Here is an 18,710-nt window from a genome sequence, read left to right as displayed (position 1 = left end):
TTTTTATTGATTACTTTTTTTTCTATTGATATACAGCCACGGTGGTGCAGCGGTTAGCGTTGTCGCCTCACAGTAAGAGGTTCTCCCATTCAATTCTCAGCTGGAGCACCTTCTGTGTGGAATCTGCATGTCCTCCCAGCAGTCAAGTGACGTTAAAGGCATGCAGGTAGGTGTGAGCATGAATGGGTGTCGGGCTGGCAACTCGGCACTGTAAAAATCCACTGCCAATCATGAGCGGTCCGGAGTTCCACTGTGGTGACCCCTAACTGGGAAAACCCGAAATTCATTGGAATATTCAGTAAACTGTGTATATGGAACTACTCACCTCTTGTTAGTTATATCTTATATTTGGGAACCGTGGCTGCTCATGTTACACACTGAACTGGAATTTTAGAAAAATAACGCTTTGCTGTCACTTTTACAAGAACATTGGTATAATCAGAGTGTGCATTCAGCTGTGATAAGCATGTTCTTTTCCAGTGTATTTAAAAGTGTAGCCTGATGGCAGAGCTGTGATATGTGATGATGCTTTACCCTGGGATAGCCTCTTGTTAAGTACTGTTTGCTTCATAGTACAGTTTATAATTCATGTTGAACAACTTCAAAGACAGCCCACAAATGTTTTTTTGTAGCCATCATAAGAATGGATTTTAGAACAACATTTCATGTTCTGGGGTTGAATGAGGCAGTTATTAAAAAAAATGTACCTATGAAATCAAATTCTGTATGCCTGAACCTCAGCTGCATTCCCAAGCACTTTATTTCTTGTTTTATGTTGTGCCCTGTTCATTCCAGTAAAATCTATGTAACTGCAATTCTGTGACAAATGCATGGAAAAGCTAACACTGATCTTAAATTTATGTATTGACATAATAGTCTACACTTGCAGAGTACAAAGCTGTGATGTTAGAAAAGATAGTTTTATTTTCCTCTCAGAACTTCATGTTACGATTTACATGGTATCAGGACTAGAAACATGAAAACACAAAAATTACCAGTAAGTCATGATTGCATGGCTTGCCCATTTTGCCTACTAACATCTCAGACACTGCTTGGCCTTTGGCTTTACCCAGTTCTTCACTTGTATCACTCTTCAGTTTTTATGTCTGCTTCATGTTTTCTCATTTTCTCATTGTAAACCCATCATTATCTTTGATAAACTACTTCAAGAATCGTTCACCATTTCTGTGACTAACATATTTCACATATTAATTTTGCTCTATGATTTGGGTAGAATGTGAACCAAATTGGCAATAAAGTTTAATATACCTGGAAATACTACAGCTAATATGTGTTTACTGTCTTCATGGTTGGATTCTAAAGACGTTGTGTGAATAACTTTCTCATTTCATATCACAGCTCTTTGTGCACAGTGTAGAAGGGATGTCTCTTGAAGACAAAAATAAAAACACAATAAAGAGCAATCAGTGTTATGATACAACACCTATCCTATTTATAGAGAGGACTACTTTTCTACTTAAAAATATGGATCTGTTAGAGAGCCCAAATAAAATCAGACTACTTCATGGGAAATAGAAAATCTGACTGTGCCTGTTAGAATATGGAAGCTCCTCAATGGCCATTGAGGATTGTGCTTACTAAAATTTTATGAATGTAAAAAAACACTTCAGCATTCATGTGTACTATCTACCATGATATAAATTATACATATTTTTTTAGAAATAAAAGTTTCTTTTTTGGCACCTGCTTATATGCAAGAAGAGGCTTCTGTCATATCCTCCCTTCGCCCTTGCTTTCTTTAAACATACAGATATTGTTTTTCATTTTATCAGACTTTCTTTATAGACTATAATGTTAATCCTGCACAGTAAAAGTTGCATTTTTCTGGGCCACCTCTACTCTGCGTCCTTCCAGAGGTGGAGTGCCCGCTACCACAGGAACTGCTTCAGAGGTAGTCTCACAAGTAACCCATGAAACAGGCACTCCCAGCCCCATTTGTCTGTTGTGATATATACCTGTCCAAAGCAACCTCTCGGTGCTTTTCAATGCTTTGTTCTCTATGCTGATCACTTTGGATATTTCATATTTGAGTTAACCCATAGCCGTTCCTGTGTGATCATTATCAATACCCATCTTAGTGTTATGAACACTAAGACATCTCTGTGGCTTAAGTGAAGGAATTGGGACTCGTCTACCATAAACTAATGTAACTGTCTCAGATTTGTATTCATGCTGATTACATACGTACTGTTAACTCTGCTTTACTGCAGATTCTATAGACAAATTCACACAGGTATGCCACTCCCGTCTACCCTTCTGCAATGTCACTGTTAAAGCTATTAATATAAATGGTCTCAGACTTCTCTACACCTGTAGTGGATAATTTTTCCTTCTCCATGAGTTTCTTGTCCCCTAACCAGTTTTATAGCTACAGCTTTACTGCAGACCCCACAGACTGACTAATCTTTTACCTCATTTAGGAGATTTGTATATAGAATTTATTTTCTTTCTTTAATCTAAGAATTTCTTGTTAACCTCTCCAACTTGACCTGATATCCTAGTCACCCTATCAAAAAATGATTTTCCTCGTTTGAATTTGTCTTACGTTTTATTTTGTTACCACTGAAGTTATAAATATTCCACACTACTTAATTCATCTATGATTTTATGGAATTGTTCACCAGTGATGAAGTCAAGCCAACATATCTTTTTTTCTTGCTGCTACATTTACTGAAAGGGGACTAAATCTCTATTTTTCTTATTTTCCACTGATACCTATCTGTAGATATAAAATATCTGACAAAAAACTTCCAGCCTATCATTGGTTTCTCTTAAAAACCTTAGATATTAATTACCTAAAAGCAATTCTTTGTTTCCTTCCGTATGTCCTAGATGAAATGCTTTATTTTCTTTATTATGTGTAATTTCCCTTCCACTTCTCTAACAGTTGGCTTTCTACCTTTATTCCTTTGATATTTCTGTACTTGTACTGTCTCAGAATAACTTAAAATCAATACATTTTTAAGGCTAACCACACTGAAATGCCACTAAAGTTTAGATTTTGTTTGAAAGCTAGGACAGAAACTTGACCTTTTTGAATCATTTTGTATTTTGATTCAATACTGAGTTAAGTAACTACAGATATCTGACTTGTCTCAAAAATATTAATGACATTCATAATGTATCCAGGATTTATTCTCTTTGAATTTGTTGGTATATCATATCTTAAAGAGTTCGCTTATTTGTGAAAAATAATTTCCCAGTCTCTGCAATGATATGGTTTTTTACCCTTGTGGATTTTCTGGTGATTGTTTAGTGTAGTTTGTTGTGCAAAAGTCATTTCACAGTAAGTACACTTGAAAGGTTTTTGTCCTGTGTGAATCCTCTGATGCTGAGACAGACTTGCCCTGTATGTAAACTTCTTTCCACATTCACTGCATTTATAAGGTTTTTCACCTGTATGAATTCGTTGGTGGTCATTTAGAGGAGATTTTTGCGTAAAACTCTTTCCACAGTCAGAACAATGATATGGTTTCTCTCCTGTATGAATTCGACGGTGGGCTGTTAGTGAAGACTTCTGTGAGAATCCTCTTCCACAGTCAATACACTTAAAAGGTCTTTCTTGTGTATGAATATACTGATGACTAACAAGAGCTGAGGGCTGTGTGAAACTCTTCCCACATTCAGAACACTTATATGGTTTCCTACCTTCATGAATATACTGGTGGTTAGTGAGTGTAGTTTTCTGTGAAAATGTCTTCCCACAATCTGTACACTTGAAAGGTTTTTCTCCAGTGTGAATTCGCTGATGCTGTGACAATGTTGATCGATATGTAAAGCTCTTTCCACAGTATGTACATACAAAAGGTTTATTATCCTTTCCATGGGTTTGTACATGCTCAGAAAGTGCTGCCTGATATAAAAATGATACCCCACAAGTCTTACATTTAAAGTGTTTTTCTTCAACCTGATTATGTTGGTGTGCCAAAATGTAATTCAGACACGTAAAGCTCTTCCCACAGTCAGTACACTTATAAGATGCTTCTTCTGATTGAGTTTGCTCATTGACATGATTTACTGTATATCCGTTATGAAGCTGCTCTTGTTTTAAGCAATTAAACAGTCCTGTAAAACTCTTCCCACAATGGGTACAAATAAACTCTTCTACTTCTTCCTCCTTACAGATCTGCTCATTTCCTGGTATTATAATGGCTACATAAGGGAAGTCCTTATCCTCTTTCTCTTGTTTACATATCTTCTCATATGCTGACATTATATGTATTATATTGAGCGTCTCTTTAGCAGAGGTCCATAAGAAGATGACGTACTCCTTCTGGAAGTTAGTAAGTCTTGCTGGTGAGTCATACCTCAGTGGGCTGGCTTAGATACTGAAAAAAAAAACAAAAACGTTTATATATGTTCTGCTTGACCGACATAAACTTTATTTATTTTGAGAGTACATCTCAGGATTTGTAGTCTGTCAAACTCACAATAATAATAATAATAATAATAATAATAATAAAAAATACTTAAAAAAACAATACTACCTGTAGAAGAACAGTAGTGTTGTAGCTTCTACTTTGGTTTCAGTTTTATTGCTTTTTTATACCTAAGAATGAAATCCTAAATCAAAAACACAAAAGTACATAATGCTGTTTGTGCTTGCACATCCCTGAATGGACTGGAAATATTTGTTTCAAACAGCTTGTTTATGCCACTTTGTATCTGCACTGAAAACAATAAAGCTTCCAAACCATAAAAGCAAGGAGCCCCCAAAGCTGTTTTCCAACATTATGGCTTATTGCAGTGTGAGGCAAATTCCAATATTGCCAGGGTTTACTAGGGAGAGTTCATTCAGGAGAGTTTGGGTGTCATAGGGTGACTTAACAGCAACCTCCAGTTTGCAGTTATCTACAAAGTATTTTAGTCAGAGGTCTTGGATCTGCAGGTGAAAATCTGAGAAGTGAGTACTGAAAGGAGATGTCCCAGCACTGAGTCCTGAAGGATACCACTCTTCACTTTCATACTTACTGATGAGGCATCTGCAACTTGCACTGGATGGGGTCTGTCTTTCAGCCAGTTTGATACCCATCTTACCACGTGGGTCAAGTTTTAAAGCAGTTAGATTTTGTATGATGCCAGCCTGGGTAGTGGTGCTGAACGCCTTTGGCAGGTCAAGATACACCATGTGCACTGTATAGCCACCATTTTCAGCCTCTGTAACCCTTTTGAATAGACAGGATCTGCCCTTTACAAAGCTAAAGTGGTGGAGGTCAAATCTAACAAGAGCCTTGATATCACAGTTTATAATGTTAAATATAATAGACCCTGTGGTTTTGCAGGTGAGGCTTGTAAGGCTGATAAGATTTTAACTACTCAGGTCAGTTGAAAGGTCTGTCATAGATGGGGCATCACCACTGCAGAGCATTACTCATCAGACACAAATCTACTAGCTAAACGTCAGTTAAACAGCTTGAGGAGTATGGCTGCAAGGGCGTGTTTAACACTGTTATGAAACCAGGTATATGATATGTACTGGTAAATAAAGATACAATCAAAGTGATTGTTGTATACCAGAAATCTGACAAAGCCAAGCATCGTTCATGTTTTTTTTCTTATCCAGATGTTACAGTGTTACAAGACACTTACTAATGTGCTGTGTGATGCACTTAAATAAGGCAGTCCTTGGCAATACTGGATATTTTGACTCTTACTTTGGTGAAATTAAACTCTAGGAAAAGGTTTCCATGCCCCCCACTGTCCATTGCCCTGCTACATACCCCCCAATGCTCCCATAATTTCTCCCCATCCTGGCTTTGCCTCATCTTTTCATCTTTCATAGGTTCATAGGTAGGTAATAGGCTATTGGCCCTAGGGCCTATATAAGCCTAGCCAAAGGTACCCTGGCTTTCGCCACCCAAGAAAATTATTTTCCTGTGCCACTGTCGAGCAGAGCCACCGAAGTGATCCCCGGGGTGAATTTCCTATCTCCCATCCAATCATCAAGATTTTTCTTGAACAGTGCTAATGAGGAGCTTTGTTTGATATAGATAGGTAGTTTGTTCCAGAGTATGGGAAGTCTCTGGGACAGGAATCTATATCTCCAGCATGTTCTGTTTACTGTGGTGATGAGGTTTAGGTCCCTAGAGTGTGTAGCTCGTAGGGATTAGGATTTCTTTAAGTGGAGCATGTCTAAAAGCTTTGGGTTTGACATAGCTTTGTGTGTTAGGCAGAGATCGCCTTTGAGTAGGCGATATGCAATGGAGTAAAGCTGCAGTTTTTTGAGATGGTCTGCATAGGGCATCTCTTTGAGGCCGGTAATCCTCTTTGTGAGGTACTTCTGTGGCCTTTCCAGTTGTTGTAGATGTCTTGTGAGGTACATACCATAAGGGGCATTGTACTCTATAATGGGTCTAATGAGCGACGAGTACTTTTTTCTTGTTTTATCATGCTTTGCTGTACTCTTCAGATTTTTTCTTGCATTCTATATATCCTAAATGTCTGAGATTATACCCTAATAAAAGAGGAGGAAATAATCAAATTAAGTCAGAGATCTCAGCCCTCTAGAAGCCATTGGGTTCCACATGCATTGAGTGGCGTTTCAGAACTTTTTTTTTTTCTGAATTTTTTAAGCCAAAGATGGCCTGAACAAAAACTGTGGCTAAAGAAAGAAATTAATTCCTACTCTTTATTTTCTTTGTGCATCATTTCACCTCTCCCTACGTGGCCAAGACTGCAATGTAATAACTATGGAGGAAGTAAAAGAATTAAGCTTATAGCCTGAAGACTGACTGGGTCTCAGAAGTCATGGGATTCTAGATGCTGTGATGTACATTTTAGAGTTTGTTTTCACCAACCATTTGTTACAGTTATGGTCTGGACAAAAATCATAACTAAATAAAGAAATTCAGACTTTTATTTTTGTTTTAGTGAAGAAATAAGTTGTGCCCAAAGATTAATTATCAAAGTTGACAAAAAAGTAGTTCCCAATAAACTGAGAAGATAAATGTTTGCCAAGATACATAAATCATATCTTAGAATAGTGTCTGCCTCCCTATCAAAAGTAAAAAAAGATAGTCGCCTTCTAGCTATCCCTTTGATGTTAGATTGGGAAACAGTGAGTGAATAAATGGCCTCAGTCACATATTTCAAGTTGCTGCTGTCAAAATCAAAAAGCTTTCCTATTCACCCCCTCACGCAAAACACAGCTACCTTCTGTATGGCCATCTCTCAACCAGAATATAGTAACATGTTTTAACTTGTTGACCTTAGATGTATAATTACAGTATGTCTCCTTACCCCTACATCCCAAAATTAGCCACCCATATTCACTTCTGATATGTGATTCTGAAAAAAAGAGAAAAAAAAAAGCTGTCCCAGTTATGTTTCCCCGTCTGTTGCTCCTAGCTGGTACACTACCCCTACATAAGCAGTAGTAATGTGTGAATATCTCTGTGGTATGATTGTGTAAAAAGTTAAATAATTAATGACCACACTGTCACAGCCCCACAAAAGCCACAGTGATCTTCTGTGCATACATCTGACGTTTAATTGTGAGGAAAACTACAGATATATACAGCTATAAAGACAGCCAGTATATCTGTCAACTCAGTCTCACAAAATTCTACACAATCTAAAAACGGACAGACTCCTATCATTCCTAACTGAGATAAAACATATATTCTAATAATGAATATTAATATAAGGAGTGCAAACAACAAAGTCCATGACTTACATGCCAATCTCTCCCTTTATTCCCCTGATATTATACTTTTCACTGAAACCTGGCTAAATCCTACTACCTCCAGCAATAAAATCCCCCCCCCCAGGTTATAACATAATACGTACTGACATAATAAATAAAACAGGTGGTGGCGTAGCCTTACTCTTCAAAAATCATCTCTCAATAGAAACAGTAGATGAAAAATTTACAAACCTAACTAATGCTGAAGCAGTATTTGTCAAACTGAATATCAATTCCAGAAAACATATATACATAATAGGCATCGACATCCCACCAGGAGACAATATCCAGATACTTGAAAACTTATTTCAATGGTGTAACAAAACCCTACCACAGGAAACACTCATTATGGGTGACATCAACATAGACTGGTTAGACTGTAACTCCCCTAATCCCAAAAATTGTATTAACCTACATGGATTCATTCAACTTATTCAAGCACCCACTAGAATTAATAAACCATCTACGAAACACTCCACTCTAGACTGGATACTAACAAACAGACCAACCCTTTATCCCCACTCCGGTTATCTCCCAGATACTTATAGTGATCATTTTCCTACATACTACAGGAAACATGTAAACCCAACTAAACTACCCTCTTACAAATATGAAATAAAAAAACATCTAAACCCCAATAAACGTATAGATATACTAAAACAGAGCAATTGGACACCTTTGAAATACCTACCACTACAGGATGCTGTTGATTATTTCAATTCCACCTTCCTCTCCATACTAAACTCTCTAGCCCCCAGTAGATTTATACGTGTCAAATCCAATCATGCCCCATGGTTAAAAAAGGAAACATTGACACTCTTCAAAGTCAGAGAGAAGGCATGGGTTAACTGGACTAAAACAATGTCCCAATCTGTTCTTCAATCCTACAAGGAATTTAGAAATAAAGCAAAGAGACAGATTAAATAAGACAAGATAAACTACTACTCAGAATTCCAAACCAAGCACCATAAAAACTCACAAAAATTCTGGTCTACAATGAATATTCTTCAACCAGGAAAAGTCAGTATACCCCCCACCCACCACCACAAATATCTCAGAAAACATCACTACTCAATTTAATAACTACTTTACTGAAAGAATTTTAACACTATCCAACAAACAAACTCCCCCTTCTTTCAAAACTACAGTTACCTCTCCCATCATTAACCCAATCTTCACCCTACAACCTGTAGCAACAAATACTATCAAAAAATTACAGAAGAGGCTAAAACCCACAACTCTAGCAGCAGACAATCTATTAACCCAATCTTCACCCTACAACCTGTAGCAACAAATACTATCAAAAAATTACAGAAGAGGCTAAAACCCACAACTCTAGCAGCAGACAATCTTCCTGCTGAATACCTAAATCTAGCAGCAGATGGCATAGCCTTTCCTATATCAATATTAATTAATTGATCATTAACAGAACAGCAAGTCCCTCCCATTTGGAAAACCTCCTATATAATACCCTTACATAAAGGTGGCTCCTCAACTGATTTTAGTAATTATTGAACAATAGCAATAGTATCCCCACTGTCTAAAATTCTAGAGAGGGTCATTCATACGCAAGTTACTAATTATCTTACTAGCAATAATCTCCTAACTAGCACCCAGCACGGCTTTCAATCATTCCATAGTACAACTACTGCACTAATGTCATTTACTAATATTGTCAATAGTCACAGGAATAATAATAACTTTGTATCTTCTATCTTTCTTGACTTATCAAAAGCCTTTGATATGGTTACACATACAAAATATTACATTTTCTCTCTGAACTAAACTTCTGTAATGCTACTATTGCTTGGTTCCAAGACTACCTAACTGGACGCCAACAAGCAGTCTCTTGGCAACAGTCCTTATCCCCCCTTTTACCTGTAACTCTTGGAGTTCCTCAAGACTCTATCTTAGGACCACTTCTTTTTTCAATATTTACCAATAGCCTCCACTTGTCAATCCCCCAGGCCTCCCTCATACAATATGCAGATGACTCAACAGTGATTTGTTCTGTTCCCTCACTACCTGAACTTCTGACTCTAACTCAAAAAGCCTTGCACTCAGTAGAATCCTGGCTCACTAATAATCAATTAATCTTAAACCCCAATAAAACCAAACTTTTAGTATTCCAACCTAATAACTCTGTTTTCCCCAGTTCCACACTTCAGATCTTCTCACTAAATAACACTAGCATATTTCCATCCTCTCACACCAAACTTCTAGGAGTAGAAACTGACTGCAAACTTAAATTCGATATACACATTTCCCAAACTATAAAAAAGTACATAAAAAACTTGGTACATTTTACAGGAACAAACACTAGTTAACAAAAAATACTAGGATTGCCATTGCCCATATCCATCTAATTTCCACCCTGCTGCATACAGCTCCCATTCTAACAAACCTAAAGAAATCAGAGATATAAAAACTTGAATCCTGTTACAATACAATTGCCAGATATGCTATGAACTACATAGCCATATCCCACCATTGTATTGCTCTCAAACAACTTAAAACGGCTAGAATTTCCCCATCTCCTACAGTACATTCAGTTAACTATGGCCTGTAAAATTCTCTTAAGCCCCGAAAAAATACCAGCCCTAAAAACCCTACTACAACCTTATGCCACTAACAGATCATTAAGCTCCACCAGTAAACACCATATTCAAATCAATGTCTCCAAAAATCAGGCAGGTGATTCCCTCTTCTCAAATCTACTCTAAAAACTCATCTGCTATCCAGGTGGTTGTGTCCCTGTTCTACCCCTGATTAATTCTGTCATAAATATCCCAAGCCTGTTACTATTTCAGCTTAACCAACTGTCCCTTTACTCTCTCTGCTTTCATAGTCTATTCCTACCATCTACATTATCTATACTTTCCTCTCTATCTTATTCTTAAGACCAATCAAGCAATACTTCATCATGATTTTTATTGTTACTTGAGTATTGTACTACTGTTATTTTTTTCTGTATTTATTGTATTTTTCTATGTGAAGCTTTTCTCCTCGGGCGTCTGCTGAAAAAGGACATGTGTCCAGTCAGACTATTCTGGTAAACAAACATAAAATAAATAAAATAATAAATATAAAGACCACACTTTCCTCAGTCTCAAAAAAGTTACAGTGACCTTCTGTGCACACCTCTGAGTTTTGGTTATGAGGAAAATTTTAAAAAGAATAATCTCACTGTTACCAGCCCTCACACCCCCACCCCACAAGCCATTGTAACCTGCTTTACACACCTCTAAGCAGGGCCAGTTGTATAAGAAGTGGGTCCATGGCAGAAGCCCTTAATAAGTTTGTATCAAACAATACTTCTACAACCTGAGTTGTGAATGCTGCCAGGATCTAGATACTCTGTAGTGCATTATATATATATCACATTCTGACAAAGTTCTAAACAACATTATTATTATTTATCCATTTACTATAGTATATTGATGGCTTATATATGAAATAGTCCCTTTTAACTGTTAATTTTATTAATACATTAATATTAAGTCTTTAACATAGTATTTTTATTTGTTTTAAATATTAATGAGCACACAGCTGATTGGTTACACAATTGATTGAATGTAATTTTTAAATGTAAAAGATCAGTTGGTGCATTAACAGTCTGATGAAGCATTCTCTTGTAATGTGAAAGCGCTTACTGTGCACTGGGAACATTCTGTTATATATATATTTTTTCTATCAATAAACGGTCAACGAACAATGGTCAGCTTCTTATTGTCGTGGTGTGCCTCAGAGAGTTCATTTTTGGATGTGGTTCTGTTGCTTTATTTGAGGCACTCTACCCTTATGATTGATTTTGCTATGTTTCATATTTATAGTCTCTTAACTAGAGGTAGTTAGACACAGAATGCTTTTCTTACAAGTCAAATAGCACATGCTTTTAAATGAGTAGTAGTTAAATGTCGTGTCTGATATAATATTACGATTTAGAACTCCAAAATTGTTAGTCAGTGAAGAAGCCATTATAGCATGTATAGTTTGTGAACTGTAGCTTAAAGGCAAATTAAAATGTTAACAAAGCCTACTAGTCGCTAACTACTTAATTTTTATAAAAAGGGATAAGAAATAGCAAAATTAAGAAAATATGTAGTGCTATACCAATAAAATAGTGGGTGATATCTCGACGTGAACCTAATTCACGTAGATTAAAACAATAAAACTAAGAAATATTCATGAGAAAGTTAGATTAGCAATAAGTGTTAGAAGTAAAACATCAGATTAATTTTTAAAATATTTAAAATGATTCAGGTTGTGATATTAGATACCTACCCGATGTAACCTCAATCTACAATAAACCCTCTTTGTCAAAGGTCCATTCTCCAATTACTTCATTGGATCATAGGATTTACAATTCAATTTGAGTAGAGGCCATGTGCGCCTTGACAATAAACCACCCTCAGGCTCTACCACCTGTACCAAGTAGGGCAAGACCTGTAAGACCCAGAGTAAATTTAAGGGTATACTCATATAGTTTTCCAAGTTATGTTTAAAAGACATCAGGGAATTGCATTACTTCACCTGTAAGGAAGCCTATTATAGGTTCATAGTTAAGTACTAGGCTAGCTGCACTTGTGATGAATTTTAAGCCTAGCAAATAAGCAAACCCTGTACTTTGTATCTGTCAGTTTAACACTTTAACCATTATGCCAACCCCATACTTCAGTGCAGGCAAAGGCACTGAGTGAAGATTGTATCCCTCCATCTAGTTTTATTAATTTTCTGAACTAGGTTTAGATCTCTTGCTCTACTGCTAGCTGTGTTGTTTGACTTGGTGAGGAAAAGGAGGTGAAGGATAACCCTGAAGGTATGCACAGATCCCCCTCAGTGGGTTTTACACTGCTGAATATAGAAACAAGGATTCTCACCAGGTAGTTAAGATTTTTGAGACCAGATACAATTTTGTAAGGAACCTCTCTATTTTTTCAAGTTTTTTTATGTGTTTACTGAGATACATTAATAAAAAAAAAAAAACTCAAGAGTTCCTAACAAAAATTAACTCAAATATAGGTTATGCCCAAAAATCTCTTGGACCACATAGTCAAAGAACCCACTAAAGGAGAAAATATTCTTGACCTGATCCTTGCAAATATATCATATATAAGCTCTATCCCATTCATTGGTATACTCTTCCCAAGTTAAGTCTGACCAGAAACTGGAAACCTTCTCCTTCAAAATCCACACATCATCAGATGTGAAAATCACAGTATTCAAAGACTTCAAACATACTAATCTTCTATAATTTTATGTTGAAGTCTTCAAATTTAAGTATAACTGCAACTCCAGATATGTTGACATGGCTAATAGTTATGCAAATAAATTCTACACTTATCTAGATAAATGTATTAACCTGAGAATTCCTACCAGAGACAAACAAAATGGAAAGTTCAAGAGCGAAGCAACCTGGTTGTCCATATATACAAATCAATAATACAATAAAAGAAAAAAAAAGTTTCTTAGACTATCCAGCAAAATTAAAGACCTGCAAATCTTGGTGAACATAAAAATAAATTATTGATAGTATTGAAAAATATCAGGAAACAAAGATGTCCCATGAATTTAACAACAGAAGCTAAGGATAATTACAAATCCTTCTTTACTTACTTCAAAGAAATAACAGACAGTGCTCTGAACCTATGCAAAATGGCACTGACTTCTTGGATCCAGTAAATATTGCAAATATATTAGATAACACGTTCAGTGAATATTTCAACCCTAAGACACCCATGCAACACCCAGAGATTCCAAAGAATCTCAAAACCCCTGTCATCTCAAAAGAATACATGCTGAAAGTACTTTCCAAAACAAAAAATACAACCTCCATGGGACCTGATAACATATCTGGCTACCTTCTGAGCAGCACTAAACATCACTGGTAAACTCTCTCCTATAGCTATTCATGTTGGATTTGTTCCTAAGGTATGGCTTGCAACTGCTGTGATGCCCTCTCACAAGGGCAGCCCCACCACTGATTCCAGAAACTACAGACTCAGCCTGATGAGCCTCATCTGCATGGCCTTAGAATGGTTCATAACTGACCTGATAAACTACAACATTAAAAATATTGTAAGACTTGACTCCCATCAATCTGGCTTTGTTAAAGGTTGATTCTGTCTAATGAATCAGGTAAACTTCTTTAAGAGAGTAACACAAGCCATTGCTAGGGGTCTTGCTGTGTATACAGCATATCTTGCCATTACGATTTTGCCATCATGAAAGCATTTGATACCATGCTAACATAATTAAGATAAATGTGTTCAGATTTGATTTCTATGCAATTAGGTGGATAGCAGACTGGCTGAGAGACAGAACCCACACAGTGAGGGTATCAGATGGAGTCCTACAGGGATCCATACTAGGATCTTTACTATTCAGCATATAGTTCTCTGATCTCTAAATGAAAAAAAATGGTATTTCTCAATAACCAAGTTTGCAGATGATTGTAAACTGGGTGCCATTCTTAAATCCCCTTCTGACATGCAAAAGCTACAACTGGAACTTGCACATGTTAATAACTGGTGCACACAAAATGTGTTTACAGCTCAATGCTAAAAAGTGCAATATTGTCATATCTGATAAATTATTTCTCAGCCTAGCTTATAGTATAGACAACACCCCCAACTCCAAAGTGAAGACTTAAGAGAACTTGGAATAGGGATAGATAATTTCCTCTCTTTTAGTCATCATGTTGCAAATATGGTTAGGAAATACTTCAGTCTGGCAAAGCTGATCATAAATGTAATCTCTAAATCTAAGGAAGTCTTTATTTCTGTATATTCTGCATTGTTCAGGCCCATCACAGGATATAATGCCCCTTTTCGGATATATTTTTCTAGAAATATTAGGCAGTTGGCAAGGCCCCAGATGCTCCTAACAAAAATTACCATGGGCCTAAAAGACCTGAGCCACCAAGAGAGGCTGGAGGCTATGTCCCTGTATTCAGTGTCCTATAGACTCTTTAGAGGTGATTTGTTCCTTGATTTTCAAGGTATTAGGGGTCCACCAGTTTAAGATCTTTTATATCTCCACAAATCAAACAGTCCTGTGAACTAGGACCAGAGATCTGTGCCAGCTTCAGCAAATAAACATTTCTATATAGAAATTAGTGCATTTACATGAATCCTTGATACTTTAAACAGTTTTAAATCATTGTACAACAGAAGATTTTAGCTCATGCAAAAGGTGTATAACCTAATTTTCTGTTATCTTTTGAAATATCATATTTTAATATTTTGCTTGTACCTTTGTGTCTTCTGTGTCTGCCTGGGCTGTGGCTGAAAAGGGTTCAAGAACAAACCCACCCACCTGCCAACAAACAATAAAAATAGAATAGAAATACTGTACTGTATAGACTCAAAAACAATATAGCATGTATACCATAAACAGTCAAAATAACATCAAACAATTAGTGCAATTCCCAAGTCTAAAAAACACAAGTGTTGTCTCATTATTATGTTCCAAGCAATATGTGTTTAAATAAATAAACAAAACAACCCTGGAGTTCAGAAAAGCTTATCTCAATGTGGAAGCCTTAACTCCAAAGGTTTCTGCATTGCAGTAAGCATAAGTAAGTCAGTGGCCACTCTCCAGCTACTGTTTTATGCTGGCACTACTGTAGCATGGATAGCAGTCTGTCTGGTGAAGATAAATGGAAATGTGGCAGTCTGGGGGATCAGCTAATGCAAATTATCAATATAATATCCCTACAAAATGGCACTGGCAACAGGTTAACATGGTAGAGTGACTGTTAACTTCTTCATGAGGAGCAAAAAGTGAGCGCCATCAAAAAAGACAGCATTCACCCCTGCTGATAGTTGTGGCTCATATTACTACCACCATAGGTATTGTAGAGCTGTGTGTATGGGTATGTGTGCAAGTGGTCTTCCTGTGGGAAGGGAGTATTGTAAAGCTGTTAGTATATGTGTGTTTGTCTGTGTCTGTCTATCTGTACATATGGGCTCCCTGTGGGAGAGAAATATTGCAAAAGTGTGTGAAAGAGAGCCTACCAGAAGGTGTGAGAATGAGTAGTTCTGTGTGTATGAGCATGTCTGTAGGTGCTTGTTTGCAGCTGCATGGCTGGATATATGTGTGTGTGTGTGTGTGTGTGTGTGTGTGTGTGTGTGTGTGTGTGTGTGTGTGTGTGTGTGTGTGTGTGTGTGTGTGTGTGTATGTATGTGTGTGTGTGTGTATGTGTGTGTGTGTGTGTGTGTGTGTGTGTGTGTGTGTGTGTGTGTGTTTGTGTATGTTACAGGATGCCTAAACCACCAAACTCTGTAGGCTGGAAGGAAGAATACTAAGGCAGTGTTTGATTCAGAGACATTGTAATAAGCAGTTAATGAGGTATTCCTCAGTGTGACTGTACCTCGTCTCTGAGTAGGAGATTACTGATAATGCTCTAATTGCCCAACCTGTGTTAGCCAGTTAGCACTGGTGGTGAGAATCTCTCTGATTTGACAAATGAAGCCAACAGATCATGAAAAAGTCAACAAAGGAAGATAAATACTTAGAACTTTTCTTCTGTTTCACTTACTGCCAAATGTCATGTCGGGCTGGTAAATAAAAACAGGATATCAGCACTATAGTGCACATGTGCTAAGCCAGGTGGGGGGAGAGAGGGTAGCAAATGGAGATATATATTACAGAAAACAATTATTGACATTCCTATTAATCCTGTCTACAGAAACGAGAGATGCTACAATTTAACTTTAATATATATGACAATAAGCTCAAAGAACAGAAAGCGAATAAACTGAGTCATGACTTTCAAGATTTTAAGAGAGGCCACATCTTTGAGTGGCCCAGAGATGATAGACAACCTATTGAAAGAGAGAAACTACGAATACAAAGGAAACTCAGTGTGGCCGTGAATAATGTAGACTGTGTGGCAAATGCATTTGATGATGATGATACATCTCCTGATAGTGCAGAGGTGAGAATGGAAAGATTAGCCATTGAGACTACTGGCATAGATCTACATGAAGATGGCCCGAGCCATGTCTCTCAGATTTCGTAGATGTCAGAGTATAATTCTAACATCTCGTTACAAGTAAGTACTAGACCAAAAGAAGGAGCAGTCCACACATCCATCAACTGGCCTCTACCGGTTTTTTGTCAAACAACAGTTCCACCGGAACCCGAGAACGCAAAGCCAGGAAAGGAAATGAAAAAAACAATGTAGACTTAGTTTTCAATCTCTCTCAATTAACATTACGTCCTGAACATATATCCTTGTTTACCAGTGGTCTGAGTTTTATACCAGCACTATCATCTGGTTTGAATGAATTTGTTACAGACCTAAGGTTATTTGGAAGAAATATCACCCTCAGGTCAGTTTTTGGATCAGGGAATGATCAACCCACCACTTGTTATAAAAAACAGAGCCTTTTCACACCTGTAAACCACCCTACAATAGACTTATTTATACATCTTTGTGAAACTGAGTTAGCCAAGTCAAAAGGAAATGGCAACTGGCAAGGAGACTTCTATAATGTGACACGACAGGAACGGGATGCTCTCAAGGAGCTTAGAGAAAGAGAAGATCTAGTTATTAAACCAGCTGACAAAAGAGGAGGTATTGTAGTAATGGACTCTGAATGGTATACAAGGAAGCTGAATCTGATGCTGTGTGATATGCAGACTTACAAGAAATTAGAAAAGAAGTTGAAAGGATGATTAACAACTTCAACAGTCACTCATATGAGTTACTCATGGAAAGACGGCTAAACAAAGATCTATATGACTTTTTTGAAGTAATCCACCCTACCATACCAGCCATCAGTGGACTTCCTAAGATCCACAAGGACCCTATAGATCCCCTGCTATGGTCTACAGTGGCGGGAAGAGGGTGGATAAAAGAACCTCTCTCGATATACATTGAAAATGAGTTGAAAAAAGCCCTACCACAAGCCACCATGGTGCTCAAGGACACAGGTAGTTTCCTAACTGACCTAAGAAATAAGGTTAAGGATCTGAAGGATATGAGTGACTTACTATTGGTAAAGATGGACATCAATAGTTTATTTACAGTTATTCCAAATCAATTTGGTATTGAAGCTATCCATCGGTTCCTCAGACATCTAGGTATCTCTACAGACCCCATATGCCCCCTGTTGGTGCTAGAAAATAACATCTTTGTATATGGGCAGGAGCTTTACCTACAGATATGGGGGGGTTGCCATGGGCACCCCCTGTGCTAACAGTTATTTGAATCTAGTATTAGCCCAGTGGGAGAAAGAGAAGGTATTATGTGATTCCAATCCTTGGCATAAACACCTACTCTATTATGGACGTTTTGTAGATGATGCTGTGGCTTTGCCACTGCAACAAGCCTGGCTAACTCTCATCAAGAATGTGAAAAATCTATTAATCAGATTACTATTTAACTTACCCCTGACTGTCACCAGGGAGTAACTCTAACCTGTTGAAATTGTCTACTCATGTTTGCTTATGTATTCTTTGTCTATACCATATTTGTAATATGTTTTCATTGTTTTTATTGTATATGCTTACCTTGGAGCTTTTCTCCCCAGGCCTCCGCTGAAAATGGACATGAATCCAGTCGGACTATCCCGGTCAACAAATGTAAAATAAAAATAAATAAATAAAATAAATGATATTTTTATTTTATGGAAAGGGGATGCTAGCCAACTGATTTCTTTTACTGACTATCTGAACAATACCACTAATTTTCTTGTATTTAAAGTCTATTACTCCAAAGAAGTTATTGATTTTCTTGATGTAAAGGTGATGCTACAACCAGAAACTGGCATACAGACCTGCCTCCATAGGAAGGGCACCTGCAGAAACCACTACCTACATTGCCAGAGTATGCACCCCAACCATATTTTTAAGAATATCTTTGAAAATCAAGCCACAAGGGTCTCATGTTTATGTACGTCAGAGGTTGACTTTGGAAAAGAATGTGACCAATTGCACCATAATTTATATGCAAGGGACTATAAAGAGTCGGATCTCAAGTTGACCACTGACCTTA

The 18,710-nt window shown here is 37.2% G+C and overlaps 1 protein-coding gene across 3 annotated transcripts in view; it reads right to left on the bottom strand.

Annotated features, from left to right (window-relative positions):
- Positions 1-220: 220 nt before the first annotated feature.
- Positions 221-18,710, bottom strand: part of LOC122809679 (gastrula zinc finger protein XlCGF8.2DB-like) — an 81,021-nt gene continuing 62,531 nt past the window's right edge. For 2 of the 3 annotated variants that reach the window (XM_044081352.1, XM_044081349.1), the window contains one exon: positions 221-4,349. In XM_044081352.1, the coding sequence (XP_043937287.1) occupies positions 3,200-4,234 (1,035 nt within the window). In that variant the 5' untranslated portion in view covers positions 4,235-4,349 and the 3' untranslated portion in view covers positions 221-3,199. Of the gene's footprint in view, positions 4,350-14,959; positions 15,023-18,710 lie in introns of all 3 variants that reach the window. The other variant, XM_044081350.1, reaches the window with a different exon arrangement.

Source organism: Protopterus annectens, chromosome 8.part0 (genome assembly GCF_019279795.1).
Source record: "Protopterus annectens isolate FY-2018-M chromosome 8.part0, PAN1.0, whole genome shotgun sequence".
NCBI classification, from domain to species: Eukaryota; Metazoa; Chordata; order Ceratodontiformes; family Protopteridae; genus Protopterus; species Protopterus annectens.
Note: the sequence above shows the minus strand (reverse complement) of the source record. Positions and strands in the feature narration are given on the sequence as shown.